The sequence below is a fragment of the Panthera uncia genome, chromosome B1, assembly GCF_023721935.1.
Source record: "Panthera uncia isolate 11264 chromosome B1, Puncia_PCG_1.0, whole genome shotgun sequence".
Classification (NCBI taxonomy): domain Eukaryota; kingdom Metazoa; phylum Chordata; class Mammalia; order Carnivora; family Felidae; genus Panthera; species Panthera uncia.
In genome coordinates this window covers 125,025,860-125,049,981 of record NC_064811.1, presented here as the reverse complement: position 1 = coordinate 125,049,981, position 24,122 = coordinate 125,025,860, and the positions used below count along the sequence as shown (strand labels likewise).

The following is a 24,122-nucleotide window of genomic DNA, read 5'->3' as shown; positions in this document are numbered from 1 at the left end:
TAAGCACAGCATGTTTGAATACCAGAATTCTGCTTCAGGATCCCCCATAGTCTCAACTGGGTTAAGAGTGAAACTCTGAAGTGTCTCTCAAACTGTCAAATCAAACTGTCAAATAAAATGCAGACAATAGCATCAACTTTACTTTCTTTTGCTGTTATTTTCATTCCTATCCTATAATTTTCTCACGGGAGCCTCAGGCACTGACTTTGGGGTGGGGGGCCAAGGCGGAGAGAATGCCAGGCGCGACAACAGACAGTAAGGTTGTATGGGTCACAGGACAGTTATCTGATGATTCGACCTTAGAGCACTGATACACTATTATTTCCACTTCTCTTTGTATCTGCAGGGAACGAGGTTACCCTCACATACTCTACTTATGAGAACGTATGAATACCAGGGAGAGTCATTTGTGGTTAATTGCTCTTAATATAAAAAACACTTAAAACTGTTCCCAAGGGCAGGACACACAGACACACAGTAGCAGTGATGAGGATGACAACACAGAAGCACCACCAGCTGCCCCCACACAACCATGCCCCAGGCCAGGTCCTCAGTTGGGTGAGGATTAGCATGGCATCCCCATGGAGGCCTTCTTGCCACTGTTTTGGGGAACAAGCCCCAAATTCACAGGCCAGCTTTTTGGCCATTGAGAATCGGTACCTCCAGAGACAAGCTTTACTGATTTCTCCTGTAGGTACTGAATGTGATAATGCCACTCAGCAGCTCCTCAGACCTAACAACCTGCAGAGTTGTGTAGGGAACATGAGGTTAGACGGGACCCTGCCAACATGCTCAAAATCAACTGAACACACACATAAAAACACCACTTGCACAACCACCACTGGGATTACAGATATAATAAAGGTTGTTCACTCATACAACCATCCAGTTAAAGCTAAGGGGCTTGAAATTTGACTACTGATCTCCTTCATAGCAAATGGGAAATCTCATTTGTAAGCCGGAAGATACAGCTTCTGAGAGGCTCTAAATGTCATTATCCAGAACAGAGCCTATACTGGGCCATAAGGTAAAGGGCTGGGTCATTCCAGAGCTTTAGCGGGCCACAGGCGTCGGCCCATGATTCCTGTGTGGGCGCTGAGTCCACAGGTAACCCAGGCAACGATGGCAGAACTCTCCTAAGCCCTGGGCACAGTCCCGTTAAAGGTCCTTCTTCTAGGAGACTCTGAAGCTTAATTAACCTAGCCATTAAATTTTGATCCTAAAAAACACTCTTAAGATTCTTCATTATGTGTCAAGTGTGCCAATTTTCTATGTTTTATTTCCTCTAAATTTTGCAGAAGCCTTATGGTGTCCATGCGACCAGTCTGTAATTTGCCATCCGTCCCACCCATCAGTGCCTGCTCTTGTAGGTGAATTGCTTAAAAATGTTCTCATGCTGTTGAGTCAATCAAGATGGCTCTTTTCAAAGTGTTTAAGCTCTGTGACAACTCTGACTTTCCCGGGCTTTCAGCAGAACGCTGCTAAAATGTTAGGAAAACCACAACTCAAGAGGCCTTCTCATTACTTTGGCACAGAGCACCCCAATGTCCTGCAACATGTCAAAAGACCGAGTCTGCAAGCGCAGGCCTTGTCTGGGGGAGGGAAGCAGTGTGAGAGCACGCTTTCTAGCAGGGAAGGAGTAAAGGAGTTCCGAGGACATACAGAGGGCTTCCAGGTAAATGCAGCCGCTCCAGGGGGAGAAAGGGGAATGGCAGACCATTAGTGGGGCTAAGGTGGTGGATACCCAACAACACATACCACAGTGTTCTGTATTCCCCGTGTTGAGGGTGGGGGTGGGGGGCGGGGAAGGGTTTCCTTCCAGCTTCTATATGGACCCAGAATCTTCTTGAGTAAAGGTTCCTAGACTACACTGTGCCAGAGAGTAAGCAACCGCTTTCCTTCTAGTTGGGTAGAAAACAAGTTGAACCTTTCCAGAGGGTGAGATGCTTGTCCTGAGATAAGAAAGCTGGAAATGTAGAGACAGCCCATCACTGGCTGTCAGGTTCCCAGGGGGCTGTCAGGGGTGGCCAAGCCGCTAACAACTCAGGCACCTGTCCCCTTAGAAAGTCTGATTCCAAAGCCACCCCAGGTCCTGGAGAAGGCAACCCCTCACCTGCTCCCAGATCGTGTGAACGGTATGGGCAGAACAGAGGTCATGGTCCCCAGTGTTGGTGCCACAACAGGAGGGGACATACTCACTGCTGGGCTTCAGGCCCGACTTCAGCAGGAACTCAGGCCAGGACAGCCGGTGTTGAGTGAGCTAACTGCACTTCTAGTTCAATTTTATTCTTTCTGCCTTTATTTACTCTTTTGCTAAATTTACCTTAATGTTTCTTTCCTTACTTTAATGCCACTGTTTATTTGTTGTGTTTATGCATTTAGATAAATTCCCTTACAATCATTTTGAAAGAAGGAAGACCTAAAAAAAATTATGGGGATCATTGTTACTGACATCTCAAAATCTTTCTAACCCTGAAAACAAAAACACAAATATATATTTTTTACATTGTTCTGTACTTTTAAAAGCCACAAAACACGGATTTTTTAAAGGAATTTGTTTAACTTTAGCGGTTTCTTACCCCTGGTCTCAAAGAATAATTCATACCTCACACAGTGTGTTTGTGAAGCCTTGAATAGGCAGGGAGTTCCTTCCTTAGGCTGTAAATCCCAGCCGGGCTTGGGAGGCCCTCTCCGGATGAGAAACAGAGAGGAGAGCAGAAGCAGCTGCCAGGGAGGGCACCGAGCCCGGGAGAAGGGGCCAGCGGCTCCTTGGTGCCGGGACCCATCAGGCTGGCCTTGCTGGTACCTGCACAGCCCCCTACCCCAGAACTCGAGGCCTGGGAGTCAGCCAGATGGGTGCACTCCACGTGCCAAGCCAATCTTGAAAAGCAAAGAGGAACATGGAAGGTGCGGACTTCCATGTGAGGGAACCTCGGCTATTCACTTCTAAAGATTCAAAGTCCACCAAGCAGTCAGGCCCGACACTTCAGCTTTCCAAGGGCAGAACAGAGTGCCTTCCACTTACCATGATAACCGAGACCCCGGTGGTGGTGCTGTTCTGTTTGGGGAGCGCATTATTAAAGTGCTGTTTGAGTTTACCTGTTACTTCAGCTTGCATATTATTCTCCTGGGAGGCATCATCCTACAGAAAAGAATCAAATACAATGATTTCAGATTCTCAGGTCTACGTTGGCTTTTCCTGAATAGTCACCCTCACCCCACCATCTCTTCCTAACAGGACTGATTTTCACCACAAGGTTAGGGGAACAATTACTGCTGTTTAGCAGTCCTATGTCCTCAGGAAGACCCCAAGCCATTCCCTTTGCTCCTTAAGCCTCAATCAGGCCAAGTAGAGAGCACCAGTCTCTGAGAACACGAAGAAAGACACTCTTCAGGCTTCTAAGACTCTGTCCCCAAGGCACAAATCCCACAGAGTTTAGTACAGATCCCTCCCATGGAAACACCAAAATTAATGAAGAGTTTATTATTTTGATCAAGAATTCACTTAGTTGTTAGTCTTTATCGCTCATAAAGAAATGTGGCATCTCAGCTACTTGGTCCAAGACCTAAGTCACTTGGCAGGATCCAGAGAGGCTGAACCCTCATGTCAGGATGTGTGGGACCCTGCAGAGATAGTGGAGGGGTGCAAGGAGCCACCACTCCCCCACAAGCAGGCAAAAGCCCATGGCTAAGTACATTAACCTCACTCTCATGGAGTCTTTGGGAATAAGGTAAATGCAAACTCTCCCACCAGCACCACTTAATGGATCACATTTACCCTAAACCCAGAGGTACCACCAAGCCCAGACGAACTCTGGTCAACATCACACCCCCTCTACTAGGCTCCAGAAGGGACTATGTCTCAGCCTCCTTACTCTCAGAAGGAGATCTCCTACGACCATGTGTCATAAAGACATGGGGATCAGCGTCTGAAACATGCTCATCTCTGGGCAAATCCTGAAAACTCTCAAACCCCGTAAGTACAGAAGGCAAAAGCTGAAAGGCTCCTGAGAGCGCATCCCAACCAATCCTTTCATTTTGTAGATGAGGAAAGTGAGGGCCAGAAAGGGACAGTGACTTGCCCAGGTCACTCACAGAGCAGGATCAAATACTCCGAGATCCTCATGCCAAGTGCCTTCTCCCAGAGAGCTACCTTCGTGCTACTTGCTCATGAGAGAAAACAGACATCTCATCTGCCATGGAACTTGGATGCAGAGCTCTGCATGTGCAAAAGCCACGGTGAAGAAGCAGGCTGGTGGTCACAGAACTTACAGATGTTCCTTCCCCAAGAACGTGGGTACTTACTGACACCCAGGGGTGGCTCAGGATTTCTCCCGCGGTACACCGAGCTTCAACGTTTACCTGAAGCATTTGACTGATTAATTCCTGGAACCAAATAAAGAAGAGTATAGAAGAGGCGAGGTGGGGGACTTCCAGCATAAACACAGATATCTGAGCTTGCACTAAGTACTTCAAAGAACCAGCCAACACAGCTGCTCAGCCATTTCACCTTAGAAGCTATTATCACCTACATTCCTACTGCCCTACCAGGCAATCACACAGACATGGCTGCCTCAGGGCAGCACCAGTGTGAGAGAAGAGAAGGTCTCTCCTGGGTCTACATTAAACCAAGATGTTCTCTCCTAAGAGTTCTGGTTATTATCATCATTCCGCAGTGTAAAAACTGCAGTATTGTTCCTTTTGGCAAGTCAGTATGTCTCATTCCCACATTCTGATGGGTGTCCAATACATATTTCTTAAATAAATGAAAGAATGCATGTTTAGGGCTTAGAGGAACGCAGGAGGGTGGCAGGGGCAAATTGGGAAGACAGCCAGTCCAGCTTTCAGAATGTGCCTATGAGTTCCAGAGACTATACTGTGGGATGAACTTAAAGAAGAAACACATTAAAAGTCAAGCCAGACCTGGAGCTCGATTCCAAGAGCTGCAACAGCCTCACACGGCAGACCAGGGCCCCTTGACACAATGTAACCCATGGAAACAAACCCAGATGGGTACCTTTGCTGAGTCTGTGATGTTATCCCAGTAGGGGGCTGGAAACTCTAGCTTCCCAGCCAAGATCTGGTCAAAGAGATCTTCCTGGAGATTGTTCTCACTAAGTCAGTGACAAAGAAATAGAAGAAAAATCAAAGTTACCATACAGTTTTCAACAAAATGCTCACAGGAAGAATGGGGTGAGGAGTCCAGTCTCTTGGCTTGGGAATTTCATACCTCAATTGTATTTGTTATGACACATTTTTTCCCTTTAGATGATGAGCTAAAGAACATATCCATAGGCCTGCGTATCAGGGAAAGAGAGGACACAAGGTTCAAGAAACTTGTTTCAGCTTGAGAAAAGGCAGTAATTCTGGAGACGGACGGTGGTGATGGCTGCACAATACTATGAATGTACTTCATGCCATTAAAACTGTACATTTAGGGGCACCTGGGTGGCTCAGTCCGCTAAGCTTCCGATTTTGGCTTAGGTCATGATCTCACAGTTAGTGAGTTCAAGCCCCCGCATTGGGCCCTGCTCAGAGCCCGGAGCCTGCTTCAGATTCTGTGTCTCCCTCTGCCCCTCTCCCCACTTGCACTGTTTCTGTCCCTCAAAAATAAGTAAATGTTAAAAAAAAAATTGTAAATTTAAAAATGGTTAAAAGGTAGTGTATATATTCTGCCAAAGAAAAAAAGGACTCAAGAAAAGTATGGAATCTACAAATAACGTAAATCCTCATTTCAGAAAAAAAAAACAATCTCGGCATCTGCCCTCACTTAATCTCTCATGGTGATCAGAGTGGAAAAGTAACAAACCTGAGTCAGCTCTCCTTGCCCTTCCTCTTTCTACTTTTCCAATAAAAGAGCCAAGAGCAGTGAAACAGCCAAGATATGAAAGAGTCATAAGGAGTCCAGAATCTGGATAAAATATTCATGACATAATTAGCTCCCCATTGGAACTTGACTTTCACTTAAGCTCAATCTGGGAAAAAAAAAAAAAAAAAAAAAAAAAAGAGCCCATCCAAGAAGAGCGACTAGAACCACACAGACTGAGGTGAACTGATGCTGCTGCCCTCCCAGGGTGGGCATCCTTCCTCAGCCCGTACCTAACTGTGCTACCCTCAGAGGTGCTCCTGCACATACAGCCGGTGCCTACTGAAACATAACGCCTTGACTTTTGAGGGAAGGTACACAGAAACGTAAAAACACTGCTGGGAAACATTCAGGAAGGTGGATGTCACTGTCTCCTAGAACACAGAGCCACAGAGCCCCACCTCCCCCTTACTTGGTGGGTGCATCAACGGCTGAGAGAAAACAAAATCATTAGCCTTCTAGGCCACTCATTACAAAGCCCTAGTGGAAACCTCAGGATAAGCCGCTGGAGTCAAGATGAAAATCCAGGAGTGGAAGTCCAGTCTCAGTGTGCACCATCTGCCTTGGAGTTGCCAACAGGGCCCCTGCAGCCTGCTGTGCAGAGGACTCACATGAGACCCCACCCGGGCCTTCTAGACGTAAGCCTAGTCATGCTAACTGCTCTCCCAGAGTGAGCAAGTGTGGTGTCCACAGCAACAGGTCATTTGGGGCAGTGCCTAGGGACAAATTCTGGGGCTGTGTGATGTGACTACCCTACACCTTTAATGAAAAAGAGGACAGGCAAACTTCGTTTTATTTCTGCTTCCCTTTACTGTACTTTGCAGATAACTGTACTCTTTTTTTACAAGGTGAAGGTTTGTGGCAACGCTGCAGGGAGCACGTCCATCAGTACCATTTTCCAACAGCATCTGCTCACTTTGCGTCTGTTACATTTTGGTAATTCTCACAATATTTCAAACTGTTTCATCATTAATCTGTTAGTTATGGTGATTTGTGATCCTTGGTTACAACTCACTAAAGCTCAAATGACGGTTAGCATTTTTTAGCAATAAAGTACTTTTTATTTTACTGTTATTATTATTAATTATTATTTTTAAGTGGGCTCCATGCCCAGCCTGGGGCTTAAACTCACAACCCTGAGATCAAGAGTCCCATGCCCCACTAACTGAGCCAGCCAGGGACCTCTATTTTTTTTTTTTAATAAAGCATTTCTTAATTAGCGTACGCACATTGTTTTTTTAGACATAATGCTGCTGCACGCTTAACAGACTACAGTACAGTGTGAACATAACCTTTATTTGTACTGGGAAACCAAAAAATTCATTGGACTTGCTTTTACTGTGGTATTTGCTTTATTGCGGTGGTCTGGAACCACTCTCACAACATCTCCAAGGTAGGCCTGCAGAGTCTGTGGGCTTTTGTGAATACTCAGGACATCTCGACAAGCCCAGCTGAATTGACACCTGCCAGTTCATAAAGTCTGGGTCAAGAGGCACATCGAATGAGTAGCAAAAGTCAGGCCAGACAACCAGGTAAGGCAAGCGATTCCCACTGCCCTCCTGGAAAGTGCTTTTCTATGAGCCTGCACAAACTCTCTCTAGGTTGTCTGATGTTTTCTTTTTCACTGTTATTTCCCTACTGACTGAACTCAGCTCAACTCTCCAGGAGAAAATGTTAGAAAAAGATGTTAAAAATCACCCAATTCCAGAACCGTTGCTTTTAGCCACCCTGCTCTATTACTCATCATCTTTTTTTTTCCTGGAATAGCAAATAGCTTATATTTTGTTAACATACAGGACTTTTATTTTGTTCATAAACAGCTAAAAAGTTGGAAGTGTAACTGCAGCAAGTTATTTAGGTTCTTGGCAAAATAGTCTGAGTCAACAAACAAAAGCCTAGGGGGTCCCAGCAATAAGAAGTCACCTAAAGGATCCATGCTGTGAACTGCAAGCACTTTGAGCATTTCAAGCTTCCCTCAGTAGAAGAACAGAAAGCTAATTTATCCTTCTAAGTAGTCACATAGTAAAAGCCACTCTGATTAAATCCACACTGGACTTATTTACACATTTATACTTCCACAATTGGGCTGAGATGTTCAGGGCACTTTAAAATCCTAAACCAATACAGCTCATGGATCAAGGTGCTGTAAGTTTAAAAATGTACATTAAGAAAAACCTGGAAAACAACAGGAGTTTGAGCACATTCCTTCTTTTCAATGCCAAGTTGTTAAACAGTTGTCTGATGAGGTAACATGAAAATGTTGTAAGTTACCTCACAAAATAATGTTTAAACATTTGGCTTATGGGAGGTATAAGTGCATCTTTCAGAAAAACAAAATTATCATGCAAATATTATGTTTTGTCAGTGGCCCCAAGATCAGACTTGCTTAGGCAATAACTAATATCGTGGTTGTAGGACCAGCTTCTGAATATAACATATTAAGTCAACAGCTTTCAAAAGGTAGCTTTATTGCTTTTAATTAGCCACATACTTACCTCCAGTTGCCACAAAGAAGCTGCCATGCAGTGAGAAACAAGTCACAATAGATACATACTGTTCAATCTGAGTCTCAGTCTCGCTTTTGGTTAAAAGCAAAAAGCAAAATCAAATAACAAACCCACAGACTGCATTGGCATGTGGAAACACTAGAGGGAGTTGTGAGCACACATTCCTCTAAACTGATCCCTGATAACCCCTTTCCAACTGATCTCAACTTGGGTTAACCAAGGATGGAAACTCTGCTATAACAGGCCCCATGATCACTTGCCAACAAAATTACCCCCTTCACTTGACTAGTTCCCCAAACAAATCATCACTAAAACCAGCCAGAACACAATGGAACTGTAAAAATGACCACAAATTATTCCACTCCATGTACATACCTGCTTAATCTTCTCTCACATTTACTCTATTTGACTTCATTTGGTCAATGGGACATCAATCAGCAAATCTGTGTCAAGTGAACACTTGGAAAGTGGTTGAGCAAAGGAACTTGCCCTCTCTCTGGCTGCTTTTGGGGATCCTGTATCCACCATCATGTGAAACCAAGGTTAGCCCATTGAATGCTGAAAGGCACTTGACCAAGTCTTATCTGTTGTCCCAGCTGATCCTGAGCGAACTACCAGGCGTGTGAGTGATAACACACTAAACCATCAAGTCCCAATTAGCCAGCCCAGATCAGAAGAACTTCCCCATAAATCCACAGAACTGACTGACAGCTCTAACCTTTGGAGTAGTTAACTGTTCAGCAAAAGCTGGCCAATAGTGCAGTAATCCTATAGTCTGTGTAACCCACCTAAGCAATGACTTTGAAGGAAGACCATGATTTAATGGCCAGATGGCAAGAGCTTCCCACTTGCAGAAACCCAATCCTAGCCACAAGGACAAGGTCCCACTCAAATGCTCTACCTTTCACTTAAACTTTGTGATTTCCAGCCCTCAAATAAGCATACCCTCATACTCAATTTATTCTTGATCAATATTCTGGTGATGGGTGTCTTTACACCATAAGGCTCTCAAAAGTAGAAACTGACATCTCTGTGTCACTCTTGTGTTTACTGTAATGTCAGTAAAAAGAAAACTTGTTCAAATCAATTGAAAATTATCATTTAAAAAAGATATATCTTTCAACTTTTTTGTAGGTTTGAAAGCTTTATAATAAAATGTTGGGGGAGAGGCAGCAAATTAAATGTATTGAACTTACTGATGAAGTACAACACCATAAATAAGACATCAGAGAATATGCTTTACATTTGATCCCTGACACCTAGAATAGTGCCTGGCACACAGTAGCTACTCAACAGTAGTTGTAAAATGAACAATAACAGAGATTAAAGTGAAAAGAGAGCTCAAGAAGATACATAAGAAAATCAAAGTTGCATCATTAGATGAACTTCTATTCCCAAGTCATTCATTTGCTCCAAAGAGGGAGATGGGACAGATCAAAAGAGGCCCTGTGGCCAAAGCCCCGCACTCTCTCATGTTCACAGTACTGGGTATGCTCTATGCCCGCTGTCACACATTCTGACACCTGTGTGTGGCCACCTCTGCCCCCCCACCGCCCCAGGTGAGATACGTGATTACCAAGAATCAGTCTCTGTTTGTTCCCAGGCCTATTTATGCTGAAAGAATTTGTAATATTATGTGAACAGATAGAATTAATTTAAATTTCATTAACTATTACGTGAAATATATGAACATATAGAATTAATTTAAATTTCATTAAATATTATGTGAAATACTATGTGAACAGATAGAATTAATTTAAAAAGAAAGAGTTCACTGTTTCTATGAGAACTAGGTTGAAAGCTTTGGAAAGTGAGTTGTTAAAAAAAAAAAAAAAAACCCTGCTGTCAAATTAAATAGGATAAATGACTATTAAGAACTGGAAAAGGAGGCACGTCAGTGGCTCAGTCAGTTAAGTGTCCAACTTCAGCTCAGGTCATGATCTCACAGTTCATGTGTTCGAGCCCCGTGTTGGGCTCTGTGCTGACAGCTCAGAGCCTGGAGTCAGCTTCAGATTCTGTCTCCCTCTCTCTCTGCCCCTCCTGACTCCTGCTTGCTCGCTGGCTCTCAAAAATAAACATTAAAAAAATTGGAAGAAAAAAAAAAAACGGGAAAAGGTTTGTTTACCTAGAAGGATCAGACTACTTCATAAAGATCTTTAAATCTCACTCCACTTGAAAAAGATTGAGAATGGATATTGTACACATTGGATGATTTGGTGTGTTTTACAGAAGGGTGACAAGAAATTCAGGGAACCATATACCAAGCAAAGGCCTTGACCTCACATCAGAAGCGTGGTCAAGGAATATCCATTAATAGGTTGTAAATTAAGAAAAAAAGTAAAAGGTATGTTTATATAATTTTTAACTGACATTTTTTTTTAATTTTTTTTTTTTTTTTTTTTTTTTTTTTTTTTAAGTTCATGACCTGAGCTGAAGTCGGCTGCCCAACCAACTGAGCCACCCAGGCACTCCTTAACTGACATTTTTATTGACGAGATTCTGGTCCTGATTGCCAGGATGAGAATGCCTGCTTCCTGACCAAAGGGAGAGTTTACAATTCAGATATTGTTACTCAAAGAGCCACTGACCTTCGGAATGGAGGGAATCCACAGAGAAGTATGTATGTGATCACGCCTGCCGCCCAAATATCCACCTTCAGGCCATAGCTGAGAAAACAAAGTGGGTGGAGGGGAGAAATAATGATATTACTCCCAGGAACCCTCCAAATTACTGGAGTAGTTGCCTTTGTTTGTTATGACGAAGGGCTTCCTCAGTGTCAAACCACTCATTTCACACAAAGGAATTAACTGCCCTTTGGACTGGGACATCTACTCTTCTCCGGAGCTAACCACAATATTGGGAACTGTTGCCATATTTCCAAGACTGGCCCTGGGACAAAAGTCCAGGCCTAGAGCTCTTGGACACAGAAGCACACACCTCAGTTCCTGAGATTAAAGTCATGGTGCAGGTAACAGACTCTCCCACCCTCCACGTTCCCAGGAGGAGTGTGAATACACAGCAGCCGGAGCAGCAAAACATACCTTTTCCCACCAAAGTTCAAGTACTAACCAAAGCCACCAGGAGTCTTACCCGGTTTCAGCAATTATTTCTGGAGCCACGTAAGTTGGTGTGCCACAGACTGTGTATAAAGGGCCTTCCACCACAGTGGCCAGACCAAAGTCTCCCAGCTTCAAGGACTTGGTTCCATCAGGATATTCACACACCTGGAACAGAAACCAGCCAATAATAAGAAGTAGTTTCTTTTCTCAATGATTCCAAAGGGGCCCTTGGAACTAGATAGAAACAACATTGATTAATAAATTAAAAAAAAAAATCTCTCCTTGTTGATAATACCATTGTTTACTTCTGATGCTCTAAAGCTCTAAGTTTTCTTTAGAGATTTTGCATGATTGTGTGAAATACAGAAGACAGTATCTTCCATCTTTGTAAAAAGTTCCTTATCTTGGGGCATCTGGGTGGCTCAGTTGGTTAAGTGTCCAACTTCAGCTCAGGGCATGATCTCATGGTTCGTGATTTTGAGCCCTGTGTTGGGCTCTGTGCAGACAGTACAGAGCTTGCTTGGGATTCTCTCTCTCTCTCTCTCTGTCAAAATAAATAAATAACTTTTTAAAAAAGTTCCTTATCTAGGAGTATAATGAATATGTGTGCATGCTGCCACGGCAGTTAGGGGTGCAGGTAGCTGCTTACCCAGTGTGGCCTAGACAGTAGGAAACGGAACTTGACTACATCCTCACTGAGTGTGAAGTACTTGAGAGACTCCGAAATGGTGTTTATTAACTGTCCTGGAGTTAATCCTCCTAGACTGTGTCCTCCAAACTCCTCCTGGGAAGGTGGAGGGTGGGAGAGTCTATTACCTACACCATGACTTTAATCTCAGTCATGTTTAGAAAATAAAATCAAGACTTGTTCTCTGAACAGTCAATGATGAATATAAATATCACATAATGAAAAACTTTGGAAGTTTGGAAAGAAAGTAAACTTTGGGATCAAACAGCCTGAGCCTGAATAACCTCTGCCATTTTCTGGTTGAGTGACCTTCAAAAACCACCCTATGCATGTTCTTCACCTGTGAAGTGGGATGAAACTAGTCCCTAACTCACAGGGGTGGTGTCAAGAGACCAAGCTCAGAGCAGGGCTCAGTGAAGGTTCCTTCCTTTTCCTGGAAGGACTGGCTGATGAAATCAACTAATTATACTGGAAACGGTTTAACAATGCTGGTGAAGACGTGCGTGCTTTTTGCTTAAATGGAAGCAATCTTCCTAGAAAACATTTCAGCAACATGTAAATTTCTTTAAATTATTTATAAGCCTTGATCCAGTAAATCTACTTCTAAGAACCAACCCTAAGGGAATACAGATGAACCCAAAGGTTACACACAAAGCCACTAATCTCAGAATTTATCTATGTTTTTAAAAACTGGAAGGAACATAAATGGCTAACAGGACAATGACTTCATAAATCATGGAACATTCCTATGATAAAATACTATGCAGTCACTAATAAGCACATTTCAAATAAGTATTAATCCTACGGAAAATATTCACTATATTACATAAAAAGAACATTCAAAATTATATATTCAGTACAACACACCCAAATGTTCAGTTTATTTCTAGGTGGTAACACCAAAGATTACTTCAGCTTTGTTCTTTATACTTTTCACTGGTTTCTAAAATGTTTACAATGAACATGTGTTGGTTCTATAATCAGGAAATTTTATACATAAGCAAATTCTCCTTTGGGGATAAATGTCTGAGAGTCACATTCTAAATAGATGGTTTTTAGATTTAACTATGTAATCTTTAACCTATTCATCTCCTGGATGTCCATTCTGAAAACAGTGAATTTCAGAGAAGAGCAACTGCAGAGAACTAATCTTTACTAATATAATGTCTTTCTCTATTTTTATATTTTAGTCCTATTTAGTTTGCTTTTCTTCACATTTTACTATGAACTGAGGCAGATTCTCACCCAAGCCGCTTACTCACTAAAGGATGAAAAATTTAGAAAATTATGTTTTTTCAAGATAAGCATGTTAACAACATTGTCCATTAATCTGATACTCAATGAGGGGGAGTGATTTATATAGACATCATTAAAAAGCATCAAGCACGTCAGGGCTCCCCCTTGTCAGCGATACCCAATCTGTATAGGCATTTAAAAAGTATGGCACTTAAATACCTTCCTTACCTGTGATGCCCTCATCAGTGAAAGAAGAATGTTTTTCACCATAGTGTTTAATAACTGCTTCCACATTTATGTACTAAGTATACATCCCCAGCATACATCTTTATGACTTTCAAGTTTCATGGGAGTAATGGTGAGGCTCACGGATATTTATCATTCTGAGTCAGCCACAACTCAGCAGAGGCATATTCAAAGCTACTAATGATTTAGCCTAAAGCAACAGAAACCAAGTTCTCAGTCATGCCAGGGTCTAAGGACGACCTTCCATCCATTATGTTTAATGTAAACATTAACGAGAACAATCTGATATAGAGAATTACAGTTAGAATTTATGATGCATTTACTGAAACCCAGACTTCAGAAATTCCCTAAGTAATTGCAGTGATAAGAACATTCTAAGCAACATTATAATTTTAAATGTCTATATCATGAAAGTAAAAAAAAAAAGTTTTATTAATGTCACTGTTATTTTGTTTTTGCAAATTCAAAATACACTCATTAGGTACATTTTTTTGAAAAATAGTGTTTACTTTCGATATGCAATTTAGGAATGCCTATGGGTATTTGAGGGTTGCTATAGACACTCAGAAGTCCCTGAAGCCCCATTTCTCATATCCCCTATAAGGAATTCAGAGTCAGATTCAGAAGCATAAACAGAAAGGTACTGAACAGTTTATAATCACTGAATTATGTCTGGGCAACTGGCATCCTATCCTCAGCTAAACATCTAAAGAGAAGTGTCATAAGGAGCAGACAAGCCTGAAAAATATTTCATCTGATTCATTTCTCCCCAATACTTGACACAGAGGCAAATATGTGAAAGATAATATGAGTAAATTTCAAATATTAGCTGGAGTTTCTCTTCAAAGCAGGAAAAAATATCTATAAATCTACACATATAGACACACATTTGTACATTGCTTTAAGAGAATGACACTGACATATAAACACATATGGCTTTCTTTTCAGAGAATGATTTTAAAAAAGAGGTGGACAAATGCATAGGGACCCTAGAGAAAGGCCTTCTGTTCTGGCAGTGTGCTTAGTTCTTTCCCCAGTTACTGACATCCTCACAGAACTCCAGAGATGCCAATATTTTCCCACACGTTATCTCACTGGACCTCAGAGTCACCCCCCTGGGTGATTAGGAAAATAACTGTTACCCGTGTTTTTCAGATGAGGAAACTGAGGCATAGAAAACTCAAGTTACTAGTAGCTACCAAGTGGGAATTCCAACCAAAACCATTACCATCCCACTACACCATCCTGCAACAGATTCTGTGTCTGAAAGTGAGAGTAGGCCTGGCAGAACCCCGGCTGCAGCCTGCACCCCTATGCAGATTCTGAGTGAATTTAAGCAATCACAACTGTGAGAATTCTAGCCCTGTGGTGTTCAAATGCCCCACCACAAGCTGAGAGATGCTCTGTCAAAAGTTGCGCTCAGAATGCAAAAGTTAAAAATGTGAGGAATGTAGATCCCACATACGGAGTAAACGCTGCACGTTCTCTAAATAAAATGTCAACACAATGATTTAGAAGGGCTTCAAATAGGAGAAACCAACCCTCTTCTCTCCTCGGTCTCCAGAACTCCCGGAAAAGCGGAATTTATCACTGGTCTCTCATAGTTAAGTCTGACAGGGCACCACCAGGCTGTAACTCACAGCATTAATGGCCACCCCAGTGCTCCCTGACACGCCGACCCATACATCTCTGCTGGCAGGGTTTTAAATTATGACACCGCTACCAGAGAAGGGGATGCAAATCAGATGTCTGAATGCTCTGCTGTTTAAAAACAGAATTCATTTTTAGAGTAGGGAGAGGCCGATGGTCACTCTGTGTACTTACTTCTAGTGCCTCGATGGCACTTTCTCATCCTAGGGCAATTCTGACCTGCTGACTCAATCTAGAATCTGCAGAGTGGTCTAGTTCAATTTTCAATGGCAGGTACATATTTTACTTAGATATGTGCAGGTAAGGTTTCCAAAGCCTGACCCTTTTAGAGCACACATTAGCCTCATCCAGATATCCTCCTTCCCTTCCCTTTTGGGTAGCACACTGGGGCTGGTGCAGGTCTTGAAGAGGGGTGAAGACTCATCTAGGGCAAGTTAGACTAGACAACAAAGTTGATTCCAAGTTCTTGGTTATATTCTGAGACACATCATCTTGGAGACACCCATCTCCATCATATTCTCTTCCTTTGATGCGTGATAAAAGGATAAGGTATCAGATTCTGAAATGGTATACACATTGTGAGTAAACGAAGAGAAGACATGGGAGGGGAGAGTGGAATCAATGAGCTGGGAAATGCACATTCCCTGGTTTACAGGCAAGTTCACTAATGCCTCAGTTGCCTTCCTCACAGGGCCTCGACATTCAAAGCTACAGAATGGGCTGGTGCCACAGAAACCAATTGTCCCTAGAGACCTGCAGGTCTGTATTTTCAGAAAACATCAGTACATGCAGCCACCAGCGTGAGGTGGGCCATGGACAGAAGGGAGAAATAAAGGAGGCATCCTCATTAATACCATGGCATTTATGTCTGGCCGCTGCCAGAGAAAGCCCTGTCACCATTGCTTGTGAAGCCCCTGGCCAACCTTCGTCACCTGGTGGAGGACCCTGGGCCTGTAACAGGTGAGAAGGCTGTTTTGAGGGGAGAACACCATATTCTCACTTCTATCCTGAGGCCCAGTCCTCCTTAGAGATCGTAAAATGAAGTCCATCATACATCCTGTTTTACAGAGAAGGGATATTTATTTTCCTAAGAGGAAAATCTAGACATGGAACACAGTTCCTCAAGGTAGAAGACAGGAAGGAAAAAGCTCATATACTTTTAAATGGATACTCAGAAATCATCAAATGATATTACCAAAAGGGGAAAACGGATACTCTGGATTAGCAGAAAGCCCCCAGGATGGCCTTAAATCCTAAACATCAATGCATATTCCTTTCCACAATTATTTGTATAGTACAAGTATGAGACAAGTTATAAAGATCTGTGTTTGAGTGAGTGCTCACTGCTAGCTAGCTAAGTGACTGTCAATGGTTAGTCAACAACCATTTACTCCACATCCACCACAGCGTGCTTCCTTGAAACTGTCCAAGGCACTGACGACGTAAAAATAATTAAGATACATACCTTGCCCTTAATGGTGCTTACCTATAGAAGGAGACAGACAAGCACATGATAAACTCACCACATCAGGGCATGCAGAGCAAAACTAGAGGTGGCCATGACTGACTCGGTCCAGGGAGTCAGGAATGACGTCAGAGAGGACATGCCTTTTGCTCAGTGCCTTATAAGATGAATACATTTGCCACATTGCTGGGAGAGGCAGCATTTCAAATGTAGACCAGTATGGAAATAAGCAATGATATGTAATGGTATTGATAAAGTTCAGTCTAATGAGTAAGGACAGGAAAACTTGGGTTTGTATTATCATGATATAAAATATTCAGATAACCTCACCTAAGCAGTAATGATGATGATACTCAGCCCTGAAAGGTAGAAAAAGAGGGGAAAAAATGGTCTTGTTTGTGTCTAGGGGGAATGTGTGAAGAAGTCCCTTATCAGCTTCTCTAAAATTTCTCTACAATGTGGACACAAAGATTAGCCCAATTAGTAAGCTGTGTTTATTAAGGCCACCATGGAGGTGTGCTAAATATGACATGAAGGTGAGTGTCACTCTGGCCAGATAGGTGGGGAAGGGTCGGTAACAGAAGAGACTAAAAAGGTAAACTGGGACCAGATTATGGGCCCTCCAAGTGCCACAGACTTTTCTTCTGTAGAACAGTGGGACAAATAAGACTTGTAAACAAGAAAAATCAACATCTGAGTCTCAATTTCTGTACCTGTAAAGCTGAGATAAATGGACTAAATTATTCCCAAGGTTCTGTTCTGCATGTAAACAAACCGTCATATTCTACTTCCACCTCCTATAAGCTTCTCATTCTCTGATTTATTCTTCAGAATTTTTACGTCATAAAATAATTTTCCTTCTCACCTTTCTTTAGTCAGTACCATCAATCAAAACATAGATGTACATGTGGGGTGCCTGGGTAGCTCAGTCCATTAAGCAACCAACACTTGGTTTTGGCTCAAGTCATGATCTCACAGTTCATGGGTTCAAGCCCCACATCAGGTTCTGTGCTGTCAGTGTGGAGCTTGCTTGGGATTCTCTGTCTTCCTCTCTCTCTGCCCCTTTCTTTCTCTCACTTTCTCTCTCAAAATAAATAAACTTAAAAAAAAAACGTAAATGGAAACGTGTTTTCTAATGTCTGATAAACAATAAATACAGAAATACATATCAATTCAAGAAATCCACTAATGCTTTATGGTCACTGGTCACTAACTTGAGTCATGCTGAGTCCCTTCATTTAAATTCTCTCAATCCCTTATTGCAGGATTGGTATAGACTCTGAAATGATACTGTTTGCATGAGATCATGTCATTTTAAAGGGAGAGAGGTATGAATTGGAACAAAAACAGCAGAGATGACGTACCAAGAGGTTCTCTGGCTTGATGTCTCTGTGCACAATGCTGAGGCCATGAAGATACCTGAGGGCGTTGGCCAGGTTGTACACCATCGCGCTGCCATCTCTCTCAGTGTACTTGGTTGAAGAGGTAATTGCATCAAAGAGATCCCCACCCTAATGGACACATAAAAAAGAACACAGCAAAATGTCAATAGTGACAATCCCGTGAAGGTAACAAAGAAGGTTCATCAGCCTGGAGCAGATGAAAAAATGACATAAGTGTCATGAAAAATGATGATAAATAATGAAAGTTTCAAGGTAGGAGATCATTTTTTCCAATTAGGTCCTTCAAGAACATGGTTAAGTCTTGGGATTTGGCACCAATGAAATCTCCTGAAATCTCTCCATCCTCTTACTTTGACCAATTCCATCACCAGAAAGAGCTCAGTAGCTGTTTCCATCTCTTCGACCAGCATGATGATATTTGGATGTTTCACCCTGCGCAGGATTGACACTTCATTCTCAATCAGGTGCTCCTGTCAAAGGAAGGGGTTAGAGAGGTGGATCAGACACCACAGAACCATCTGCCTGATTTCTATAACCTGGAGGGTGCATAGTCTGCTGACGGGAAGCATCCCCCTTGGCGCAAAGCAAACCAAACCCTGGCCAAGCTGGTTTCCATAGGGACAGGACAAGTCAGTGTGACGTGTCATTGTCACCAACAAAAAGGAACTGATTATCTTCAAAACGTCCCTTGAAAGGGCTCAATGGTGTTGTCCTGGCACATAAAACATACTGCCTTATTATCTCTTCAACACCTTAAGAGGTCATGACACTGGCAGCTTGGGCACACAGCACTGTGCTTTGTGATTCATATGGAACCACTTTTTTAATGTGAATGTAACACTCAAAATTAAGATCAAGTATACAAGGAAATTTGCATGTGTATGGAATACAACTTGAGCATTAAATTTTTTGTTGTTTTTAAACCATTACTAATATGAATTTGAGTTTCATGTTGAAATTTACAAAGCAGAAAAAAAAGTTTTTCCTCTATGGCTGGATATAAAATCATTCCCCAGAAGGATGTTCCTTATTATCTTGTATTTCAGAAATCAGAAAACAGAGTACCATAGGGACCACGGTTCTCATTTTATTTCTAACCACTTGCCTGAAAATACTACTTATCAATCCTTGTGAGTCATGCAGCCAGGATCAGCAACTGTAGCAAAAATGTTTACCCACAGCATTAAGGAATTATTCTCAATATACCAACCATGAATCATGTATAACTATTGCTCTACTTTATTATGAGACATGAAAATATTTCAGGAATATCACATTTGTTGATCCTCAGTAGCTATAATAATGAATTACTTTGAATTTAGGATATGCTCTGTGAAATTAACTAACTGCCCTCTGACACATTCTAGGTTTTCAAATGTAACTTATACCTAAAGCTTACTGTTTAAGAGATATCATTTGCTACCTACATGCACACATATGTATACACCCATATGTGTGTGTATGTCCCTCATATCGTCCCTTTTGCCTTTGCTATCATGAATCTCAGAACCAAATTTAGTGTCCACTGCAATAAGAGAATTATCTCTAGGTCAAGATATCATTTAGGTTCTTGTCTTATCTTCACACATCCATGTGTACATATCATTTTACTCTAAGCCACCTCAAATACTCTGACAATAGATGAAGTACACATTATAACAAAAGAATAGCATCCACAGAATATCTGTGCTAGCTCCCACACATGTGGAGCGTTTCCTGAGCATTGAATGCCCCGTGCTTGTCCAAGTAATCACTCAGTCCGTGTTGGCAAATGACAGTGCAAATGCTAAACAGAAGTAGGAGAAGAAGCAACATTTACTAGGAATCTAGTCACTATTTGTCAGTCGCTTTGCGAAGTACTTGTGTAATGTCTTAACGCTTTATCCTTAGAACAGCCTTTTGAGGTAAATGCAAACCTAGGTTTCTGACATCCAAGCTCACATTTTTTGTGCTACACAACATCACCTTTTTTTTAAATTATTATTATTATTTTAAGTAGACTTCATGCACAGTGCAGAGCCCAAGGTGGGGCTTGAACTCACAACCCTGAGATCAAGACCTGAGCTGAGATCAAGAGTCGGACACTCAACCCACTGAGCCACCCAGCTGCTCCACAATATCTAACCTTTTAAAGAGGAATCCTTCAGTAAAAAGAATTTTTCAAAGTGAAAATGACAGCTGCAAAGCTGAAAATACTTGATTTCTTGAAAAGATAGAAACTAGAGGTGTATTACACTGAGTTGCGGTGTAACTCAGAACCACGCTAGACTTTGTGCAGGGAGGAGAATCTATACCCCTTAATGAGCAGGGGTGGGAAGTCTATGCCCAGCCTGAGACTCAGCAAATGCTCCCAAATCTCCGGGAAGAGCGGCGGTTCTCAGACCCTAGCGCACCATGGCTGGGAGGCTGGGGACAGGGCCACCTACCTGTTTCCAAACTCCTATGTCTAAGTTACAGAGCCACAGCACAAAGCAGCAGACAGTGCCCTGGTCCCTCAGCCAACTCCTTGTGGACACAGAAACAAAGACTCAGCAAACCCTCCACATTTGTTCACTTACTTAGAAGCCTCCTGATCATCTATGCCAGGCTTGTCTTTTATTGCACTAACAAGCAGAGTTAGATGTACTTTTGTGAACATGCAAAGGCGAGCAAATGCACTTAATTCACTCTACATGAAGCCAAGATGACAGGAGTTACTACCACCGCAGTAAAAGAGGCATTTTGTTTTCAGGCTAAATGGATCTATCACTTCAGTTCTCCTCTGAAGTTGGAAGAGTCTGTAAATTTCCCTCTATTCAGAGGCTCTGTTAGTGATGCTAATTTAGAGTGACATATGTAAAGTAATCCCCACTACCAGTACCCCAGGAGCTCTCTCAAACTGGAGCTAAAGTAAGATGTCTACCACCTAAGGAGACTACACCTTTCAAAAGTTATCTTTTTCAGTAAAGGGCTCAAGAGAAAGTCTTCTTGGGAACTTTCTGCATCATGGAACTTCCCCCAGGACCACCGGCAGTGTTACACTGGAAACACTGAGCAGATCCTGCAACATTTTCTCCACCACTGTGTGTTATCTCAGCTTCAGTACTCTCCTCCACAATGGCTTGTATTCTAAGCACACAGTGAATGTTTCTGTTGGAATGTGGGAGATGGCAGCCTTTGTCTTCCAACCTCTGAACTATGCCTGTAAAATTGTCTAGGAAGGAACAATCCACTTTTTAAACTAATCATTATCGGAAGCAAAACAAAAGTAGTCCATAAAAATCTTTCCAAATGTCATCTTCCTATTTCTTAGGCAACCCACATGTAATCTTTGTTTCTAATATGTAAACTCTATAGATTACATTTGTCAGAAAAAAAAATCTCTGAATGCAATATGAACATCACTTTTATCTTGAACTGCAGTGAACTTACATTATTCAGCCATCTACCATTATTCATGTTAAGTGATTCAGGATTCTAACTCCAAATAATTTACATATGAATCATTTCATGGCAGTGGTCCATGGTTCTGAGTGAGAGTAAATAACAAAGAAAACTGCTAACTTGGCAAAGGATACCACCTTATCTTTGGCTGTGGTGGTTTTTAATGTATAAAAGGGGTAGTGGGGGTGGAGAGAGAAATGGATTAGGGAATAAACAACTCTCCCAAACTACACTCATCATCTTGTCTCCACCCACCCCAGCCCCACAAAGCAGCCCTTTCCTCCTGTGCCTTCTGTCTCATTGAATGAACTTGGCTGTCCAAGTCAGACAGGAATCCCCAAGCCCTTCCCTCATCTGCTACCAACAGCCCCTCAATCCCAAATCCCTGCCAGGAGACCTTCTCAACAGCCCCTGAATCCATCCTTTCACCCCTATCCCTATTACCAATCTCTCACTTGGACCTCTAGAAATTTGCAAAAGTTTTCTCTGTCTGGAATTCCCACCCACCTCCTCCACTCCTCGGGGGGACTCCTATGTATTCCTCAGGTCTAGATTGGACCTCTCCTCCTCTAAATAGACTCCCCTACTCAACCATGGCTGAGTGAGGCACTGTTCTTACTTTCCTCAATTCCCACTGTTCCAACCACTGCTCTCATCCTGCTGTCTGGAAGCTTCTGTTCAACCTTGCTCTCCAGCAACGAGCATAGTTGTGAAATGCCTGAGTGAATAAGCACATTGCACATTGCTCTTGGCCAATGGTGACTTTCCAGGTGGTATCCACACTGCTTAATGAGTACTGCTGAGGATAATACAGTAAGAGAGAGAAAATGTTCAGATCACCCCATGTGATTTCCGTGGTAGATGTATGGAGTGGATTGAATGATGGCCACCCACAGATACCAAGGCCTAACCCCTGGAACTTGTAAATAATACCTTATTTGGAGAAAGGGTCTTTGCAGCTGTGATTAAGGATTCTGCAATGACAAAATAACTCTGGACTATCTGGGTACCATCACAATTGTCCTTATGAAGGGAAACAGAGGGAGATTTCACAAACAGAAGAGGTAAAATAAACACATAGAAGAGAAAGTGATGTGAAGACAAGAGGCAGAGGTTGGAGCGACGTGGCCACAAGCCAAGGAATGCCATCAGCCACCAGAAGCTACTCAAAGAACAGATTTTCCTCTAGAGCACCAAAGGGAGCATGGATTTCAGACTTCTGGCCTCCAGAACTGTGAGAGAATAAATTCCTGCTGTTATAAGCCACCAAGTTTGTGGTAATTTATTCCAACAGTCTCAGGAAGCTAATACAATATACATTTGGGTTTACGTTGCGCTAGGTTCCATTACATGTAGATAATGAATACATAACTGTGGGAAGTGAAGGATGCATCCCCAAGCGAAGGATGCGGCACCATAACAGAAAGCTCAGAGCTTCATACCCTGTGCAAATTTAATAAATAATCATTTAGAATGAGTATTATTTAGACCACTAGATATGGAAGAATTCTTAAATTTACACACATCACAGCCTTCTCAACAGCGTCCATAAATGTGGCCCCACAGCACGGCTTGCAATAACCTCCTACTTAGAAGCACCTAACACATTTTCTATCCTCTGGGCCCTTGCTCAGGCCATGCAGGCCACCTGGAAGGCTTTCCTTGCTTCCTTGCTTTCCTTGTTTTCCTTGCTGCCTATTGAAATCCTCCCCACTGCTCGAGGCCCAGCTCGAATGCTTGCTCTCTGGCATCTTCACCGGTCACCTAACTTCTCTCTCATGTGCTACCTCCAAACTCCCCTAACATTCTCTACAGAACTGGTATTAATTTATATGCTAAATTACACTCTTCCTAGCAGTTTCCTGCACACACGTTACATTTTAGGAACATGAGCAAACCAATCTAACAATGTATCTGGAAATTACAGAAAAGCAAACAGAAGGCCAGAAAGGTTAAACACTTTTTTCCCAGGTTCTTATTAAGTGAACAAGTGAATAAATTGAACTTGGATAGGGAACATGGCAGACTGGCTAACGTAATAGGATATGGCACCAACTAGCACAAAATTCCAATCACTGTTCTGCCTCTGTGGGACTTTTGGGAAGCTATTTAATCTGAATCTCTTTTATCAGTGAAACTGGTATATCTTGTTGAGCAAGCCATTAAAGGTAATGTGCAAAATTTTTCTATGTCCAAGCCTGGATAGATTATACATTTTAGTAAAACACAAATATCATTGTCAGCATTATTAATTTTTCTGTGTACAACCCACAAAGCAGAGGTAACTGACAATACCACAGAATATAGCTAATTCCACTATAACACCCTCTAAATTTTGTTTTTAAAAACAAATTATTTATACCATTTTTTTTCTAAGAGTAATATTTAATGGAAAAAGCAACTTATTTGGAACAAAGCAAGGGCTAAAATTATAATTTTAGAGGTGCGTGGGTAGCTAGGTTGGTTAAGCATCTGACTCTTGATTTTGGCTCAGGTTATGATCTCACAGTTCATAGGATCAAGCCACACATTGGGCTCTGCGCTGACAGCATGGAGCCTACTTGGGATTCTCTCACTCT

At 42.2% G+C, this 24,122-nt stretch overlaps 1 protein-coding gene across 1 annotated transcript in view; it reads right to left on the bottom strand.

Moving 5' to 3' along the window:
• Window positions 1-24,122, bottom strand: part of DCLK2 (doublecortin like kinase 2) — a 153,692-nt gene that overhangs the window by 3,696 nt on the left and 125,874 nt on the right. The window contains exons 9-15 of the mRNA XM_049632272.1: window positions 18,471-18,590; window positions 18,082-18,228; window positions 11,464-11,597; window positions 10,962-11,039; window positions 5,018-5,114; window positions 4,306-4,386; window positions 3,026-3,142 (exon numbers count right to left, since the gene is read on the bottom strand). Coding sequence (XP_049488229.1) covers window positions 3,026-3,142; window positions 4,306-4,386; window positions 5,018-5,114; window positions 10,962-11,039; window positions 11,464-11,597; window positions 18,082-18,228; window positions 18,471-18,590 — 774 coding nt within the window. The remainder of the gene's footprint in view (window positions 1-3,025; window positions 3,143-4,305; window positions 4,387-5,017; window positions 5,115-10,961; window positions 11,040-11,463; window positions 11,598-18,081; window positions 18,229-18,470; window positions 18,591-24,122) is intronic.